Genomic DNA, 7,190 nt, shown 5'->3' with positions numbered 1-7,190 from the left:
TTGAGAAAACAACCGTTGAAGGTTGAGGAAGGAAAGAAATCAAACCCTCTGTGTTTTAAAAAAAAATAAAATATCTGCACATGGAGAAATAAAACAGACTCTTTAGGAATAGGCTACAATTTCATCAGTCTCGGTGGCCAATTGAAGGAAACAGCTTATTCGCATCACTTAACGACCAATGAAAAAAGATAGCATCTGGTCTATAACGGAGAAAAAACAAACCTCTTTTTCTGATCACCGCCCTCACTGGTTGAGGACTCTTTAGTAGCAGGGGATTCCTCAGAATTAGCTTTGTCTTCTGTTTTCTTGGCATCTTCTTTGCTATCTTTGGCTTCGGGACCTGCGCCTTTTTCCGCTGTTTCCCCACTAGAGGCTTCCAGGCCTTGGGAGCGTTTGCTACTCTGATCGCTTAGGGTCTCTACTACTAAACATTCAGAGTCCGGTTTCTCTTCCTCTATTGTCTGTTCACTTGTCTCCCCTTTTGCTACAACTAAACGCTTTGCTTCCTTCCTTGCCATAGCTTGTGCCGATTTGCTGTCCAAATCTAAAGCATCTTCCTCCAACTGAGTGGCAGCAAGAGCGTCCTCTTCCTCTGCTAGCCTCTTGCCTGGCACCACGTTACTTGCTTCCTGTGCATGTGGCCGCTCCGCTTCAGAAGTTTCTTCGTTAAGTAGTTCAGATTTACAAGTTTCCCCCAAAATGTCGAGTATTTTCTCATTTTCTACGGATTTAACAGGAATAGAATGGCACAAGATTTAATCACCAGGGAAATACAGCAATCACAAATGTGGAACTGGCATGGCTGCCACACTAACACCAAGAGAACTTCTAAGCTACACAGAGATTGGAAAACCCTAGTGTACACAGTGTAAAAGTACTACGCTAACTGCTGTCTGACAAACTACCAAATCAGCCCTAAAATGTTAACAGGGAAGAAAAGTGCCCCCACAGATTTAACAAACACCTTCTGGCTGATCCTTGATATTCTTCGTGAAATCGTTCAGCTCTGTTTCTTCTCTAGTTAGCTTCCAGAGTCCGAGATGCTTAACTGAACGTATCAAGGCACTGAGAGTTCAATTTTCAAATTTCTCTGAAATTCTTTTAAGCAGACAGTCCAACATGAGAACTGGGCATCTTCTGATGGTGCATGAGTGCATTCGCAGTCCCAAAAGCAAACAGGATCTGTAGAAATTTCCTGTGATGACAGTGTATTCCTTCTTCTGAAGTCCAGTCACTCTTTAATTTCTGTTCTGTACCAAAGCTTTGTATTACCTACGCTCTTGTGTTTAGATTCATAGAACTACAGTACAGTGTGATATCACAAGATCTGTTTTCAGAACGTTTACATCTTTAAGGCTCATTCCTTAACTCCACTGTAGATAACAGTTCTGTGGAACCATTTCATCACAATAAATACATGTTTTCAAAAAGCAGTTATTCACAGATCTGGTGATATGACTGGGTTTCCAATCTCTATGACCCTGCATGACCTGGATCGTCCACCAGAATAATGTACACTACAGTAACGTATGTTAAAAAAAAAAAAGAAAAAAAAACAACTAGGGACACAAAGAATTAAATGAAGAATGAAACTGCTTCAATGCCCAAGACTTTTTATTTTTAATTTAAACAAAAAAAAAAAAAAAAAACAAGCAAACCAAAAAAACAGTACCTGGCTCCAAAGGTAACTCTTCAAGTTCCTGCAGTGAAAGAGAGAAAAAAAGGAGAAATATCACTATTTTGTAAGAAGTCAAGATTTTATTCTGAATAACACCTCTCAGCCTCCGAAGACAGGATAGAATTTAGGCTGAGTTACTGTAATTTAGTCTATTTCAGCTTTGAAAACGTTGAATTTTAAATAAATTTATCACAAGAAGTTTTAACATTACTTTTTAATGTCTTCAAGTTTTATGAAATGTGTAAAAACTTCAATAGTCCTCAAAGACACCTGTTGAACACAACAGCACATATTCACATGAGTAAACAAATCAATAAATGTAAGCAGCACAGAGCAAAGCTTATCCTCGTGTTACCCTTCTCTACAGTCTACTTTACAAAGTCTGCTTTCTGAAAACAGCATCAATAGAAACACCAGCTTCACTTGGAGCTACAAGCATCCTTAACCTACCATGAGTGATCTGTAAACAAAGGCAGTATTTCAGGAATATCTCAGTTTCAGCTTTCTTGTCAACATGGATACACACACTTTTAATGGAAGTTAAATATAACATAAGGCACTGCGTTGGTTTACGCAACAGATAAAAAGAATCTACTCTACCGCCCAAACTCAGTATGATATCAACATCACATGCATATGACCTGACAGACAGATACATAGACATCTTTGTCCATGTAATTAAATTAGAAAGGCGTTATAGTTCCTGTTCTTTGCAGAAGAAGAACGCGCCCACTGTGTAATACCTGTACAGACACTATTTCAGCATAGAGTTCACATGGCATATATTGTGCCTTTTCGTTTGTAAAGGAAAATTGGTTACGGTTTACCTTCATTACGGTTAAATCAGATGAAGAAGCATCTAAACTGTTTCCGCAATCTTCAACCTCTACCTTTAAAAAGTAAATAACATTTTGTTATCTATAAAAGAATGGTATTATGAATGAAACCTGAATGCGAAATCAAAGATTTTATTTTCACTGACAACTGATACTAAGCAAATACATCTAACACCCTAAACAAATACAGGTAAAAATTGACCAATGACCCCCATGCCTCCTCGCGATAGCTTATTCAGGTGGTAGGTTTCTCATTACCTTTGAAGTATATTGGTCAGCTCACAAAAATCTTTTAAGGATGGGGATTCCAACAGCAAACTTTCTCTTATTCTCTCTCTGTTATTTACAGCAACAATGAAGAGTCAAAAAGTCTATGGGACTCAATAACTGTTTTCTTTACTGATAAAAGGTGTCCTTGCCCATGCCAGAGGGGTTGAAACTAGATGATCCTTAAGGTTCCCTTCCAACCCAAACCATTCTATGAAAGACCACCGCAAGAGCTGACCTGGACGCCAGTAGTTTAGTCACTGAAAAAACTACTTTCTAGGCATTTTTATTTGACTTGTGCAGGGCAGGGACATGATTGGCAATTAAGCTTATTTCTGCAACTTTCGGATTTGCGGGGGAAACTATCCAACTTTACAATCTTGTATTCCGGACTGACAACACAATGTGCATGCACAACAAAGAGCTATACTTTCCTATCAGATGGGGCAGAAATAACTTGCTTCAAATGCTTTGTTGTACATTTCAGGAGGTAAACACTTGACTTCGGGGGGGAAAAAAGTATCTTATAGACCAGACGGACAATGCCACATAAGCAGCTCAACAGTCAGACGAACACAGAAAGTCAACCTAAAAATACTTCCAACAACTGAGTAACTGTGAGACCCCATCTTAACAGAAAATTAATCTAGAATACCCCAGAACGTTGCTATTCAGCTGAAGCCAAGTACATAAGGCTACAGTATTTGTATGCCTCACATGTCCTCCTAAATAAAAGATAGGAAAATGGGAATGTAAACATAAGGTGAAGTAGAAAGTTCAAAGCATGATTGAAACAAATGCTTTCTGGATTACTATTAACATGTTCAGTCATATGTGTACAAACAACATCTAAGCGTTTTAAAATCAAGAATGCCATTTCGACAACTATGTAAAAAAGCAATGACCATGAGAACTGGTAGAGCCCCAAATTGTCTGAAATACTCTTTAGCTACTGTTTTGCTATTTAATTTAAAAAAAAAAAAAAAAGAAAGGAAAAAATAATCTGATTCCACAGGAGAGATGCATACCATCGCTACTGGTATTTCTCTTGATTCTTCTTTAATTTCTGAAAATTGTGGGGATGCCTCCAAGTTACCTACAGCATATTCTGTAGGCTGATCTGGAAGTTCTTTCACTTCTGCATCAGCATTTTCTTTACTATCAGACAGTGAGTCAAGAATATTATCAGCACTGTAATCCTCTCCGCAATCTACTGCATTGCCATTATCTATTTCAGCTTCATCTAACACACTAATATCCATCATGTCAATATCCTGCAAGTTATCCAAACTTGCTTCAATATCCTCCTGTGAAAAGAAAAAAAGTATATATAATAGTCATTGTAACTTGAAAGCAATACTGTCTTTACTTTGCTTCAAACACAGCCTCACATACCTGACCATCTCCCGAATCCTCTTCCAGGCCATTATCTTCTACTCCCTCTTCATCTGGTCTACGTCCTAACAACATTATGATTGTTAGAATGAAAGAAGGTAACAATATATATCCTTCAAGTTTTATTTTTTCATATTTTTTCAGTTGGTATTCCATTCAGTTTAGTTATCTGCTCTTTCCTTATTTTCCACAACTGAGTGTTGATACACGATTTCAGTTCAGTAACTGACAAATATGCTATAGTCCAAGGTCTGTCACGAGTTTAAGAAGCACCACCGTGCACTCCCCAGAACATTCTAGCTCGGCTGAGACTGCAGTAATTTACTATCTCAATCTTTTATTTCTTTACAGACATTTACTAGAAGGAAAAAAGAAAAAAAGCAACCAAACAAAAAACCCAACACAAAGCAATTAAAAAACCCACCACTCTATGTGTAAGCATTACTGCAGAGCCCTGTTCACCAGCCTGACACATAACACCAGAACTGACATGACTGAAAACAGTATGCTAGTCTCAGCACCAAATAGTAACTCCTCAAACTCAGAGCTAAGTAGTTGTTTCATCTTTTATGAACGTTGTTTTCCTCAGAAACTACAAGCATGTTACAATAAAAAAGATAAAAGGGTTTTGGAGATAAGAGGAACATCTCATCTATTTCCACCCCAACAATAAAACTGCTGTAACATGTTAGATATTTTTCCAAGACTTCAAAACGAATGTGATTACCAAAGACCTCTCTGCTTTTGCCCACAGTTATGACATTTGTTCTCTTTCCAATTAGAATTTCACATTTTCGTGTGCAAGTAAATGTAACCTCACTACAAATTGGATATAAGGACAAAAATCTGGGTCAAACAAATTAGTTAGCAAAACATTCGAGCTTCATCTCACAAATTTACATTTTATGTAAATCAAAATTAATAATCTAATTAAAATCCTTCATCAAAACTAGTTAATTCTGCTCAGCTCTAAAACAAAATTTTCAACATTATTTGATTACAAAATAAGATCAAACTAACTAATTTTAGAAAAACAGCAGATTTTTTTTTTGAATAAGGATTACGTAAGACCGTCTCACCATTAGAAAAATCATGCAGAGAGAAAGCCTTAAATACACATCCAATTTCAGATATTGATTAAAAACTAGTCTTCTGGGGAGAAAAATGAGACTGCTATTAGCTATGAAGCATAACACACTACAGAGGTTATTTTGAATTTGCTAGAAGCTCTGCATTTCTACCTCAAAAAAAACCACTTATATTTCTCTAAAGTAAAGGTAGAGTCACATTAAAAAAAAAAGTTATCTATTTTAAAAACACTGACACTGCTTCAGCATTACTTAGTAATTTCTACTACGAGTTTCAGGGATCTTTGAGAACAAACCAACAGATCCTTCGAGGGGACTGATCCCTGCCTTATTAAATTACAAGAAATTCTGTGAAGAAACGACCAGTAAGTTTAATACCATATGACCCATCCCTAGAACCTGAGCACAAACATGGGGAAGAATACCAGGAACATATGGCATTAAATGTCAGAACCAAGGAAAAGAAGATTGAACCGTGCTTAATTTCTTCCAGAGAACCAGTTTTACCCAAATCTGGCTCATGCAAGGAACGTTAGCTATAGCTTTGGGACTGCAAAACATTCAGCAAAAGTGCCAAAATTAAATCGAGCACTTTTCCAAAAGGAAAATCAGAAAAAAAGATTAGCAAGGTTCCATTTCATGAGCAAAAGCTGCTAGAAAACTTGAAGGGGTCAGGGTGGAGATCCTCTCTAACTGCCCTGTACCTTTGCTGCTTCGTTTTGGAGTTTTCTTCATTACATTTTCTGAAACCACTGGAATTTCATCAGGATTTCCCCCTTCCTCCTCAATAGCCTATTAAGGGGAAAAGATAAAAATAGAGATCAAGAGAGACATAAAAATTCCATTTGTGCATTTCTGTTGAGTTTAAGAGCTAGACACCAGAAGCAGAAAAATACACAAAGAAGAATGTAGCGCTTTGAACTAGAGAGCAGCAACCTGGATATGCAAACCAAAGACCACCAGATCAATGCCACACGCACACAGGAAATAGTAACATGTTGGTGTAGTTTCTGGAAAGCAGTCAGCAGTATAGCCTACAGACAAAAAAAGTCAATCCTACAGCGTTTGCAACAGCACAGATATCCAGGACAGAAAGAACCTCAGCTCTAGCAGACAGTAAGCATCAGTTCAATGAAGGCTGTCCACATGCAACTAACATACCAAAGACTCTGATGAGGATACGGTGTACAGGCTACCAGATAGAAAGCCTGAAAAACATCAGTACGCAGCAAAAAGCCTAGCAGACAGCGTATAGAACTGTAAATCCAGGAGCTCAACGCGTGGCGGAAAGCCCAGTCGTGCATGAGGCTAAAAACACTCGGGCCGAGTGCCACGGCAGAGACGCTGCGCAGGAAATCGACGGGGGGGCTCGCGGCGTAGATGGAGACGCCAGACTCGCGCACGTACACCCCGCCGCTGTCGTATGCGACCGGCGGCCACAGGAACGAGCCTGGGACGGCCAAGCACGGGGCCACGCTCGCCACGCACGGAACGCTCGCAATGGGCCTGGCGGCCCCCACGGAACCGCGCCCAGAGCCCAGCGCACGCCCCCTGCTCCCCGCAGCCCCACGCCCTCCGCTCCGCGACCGTTTGGCGCCATTTTCCTCAGCGGGGCCTGGCGGGCTGGGGTCGCGCCGGCGACCTCTCTCCCTCAGGCAGCCCCGACGCGTCTACCCGCTCACCTTCCTGAGTCGGTCCATGAGGACGCTCTTGTTTCCGCTGCTGTCCAAATTACGGCGCTTGAGTTCAGCCCGCAAGTCTATCACGCGCAGCTCGCTCAGCCGCCGGCGGTTTTCAGACTCCGAAGCGGAGACTCCAGACCCACCCAGGGACGCAAGCTCGCCCTGCCCGGCCGCTGACTGACTCTCCGCCATGGGGCCGTTGTTTCGACTCGCACGCACGGAGCAAGGCAGGATAAAAACAATG

General features: G+C 40.3%; 1 protein-coding gene across 1 annotated transcript; it reads right to left on the bottom strand.

Moving 5' to 3' along the window:
• Nucleotides 1-6: 6 nt before the first annotated feature.
• On the bottom strand, nucleotides 7-7,180 carry LOC104374500 (scaffold attachment factor B1-like). The gene is made up of 7 exons (XM_086627590.1): nucleotides 6,947-7,180; nucleotides 5,969-6,056; nucleotides 4,177-4,241; nucleotides 3,810-4,088; nucleotides 2,506-2,568; nucleotides 1,673-1,700; nucleotides 7-721 (listed from the first exon to the last, which is right to left on the bottom strand). Exons 1-7 carry the CDS (start codon nucleotides 7,136-7,138, stop codon nucleotides 201-203), a joined length of 1,236 nt encoding a protein of 411 aa, XP_086483716.1. The 5' UTR covers nucleotides 7,139-7,180; the 3' UTR covers nucleotides 7-200.
• Nucleotides 7,181-7,190: the final 10 nt, after the last annotated feature.

Source organism: Tauraco erythrolophus, chromosome 28 (assembly GCF_009769465.1).
Source record: "Tauraco erythrolophus isolate bTauEry1 chromosome 28, bTauEry1.pri, whole genome shotgun sequence".
NCBI lineage: Eukaryota > Metazoa > Chordata > Aves > Musophagiformes > Musophagidae > Tauraco > Tauraco erythrolophus.
Note: the sequence above shows the minus strand (reverse complement) of the source record. Positions and strands in the feature narration are given on the sequence as shown.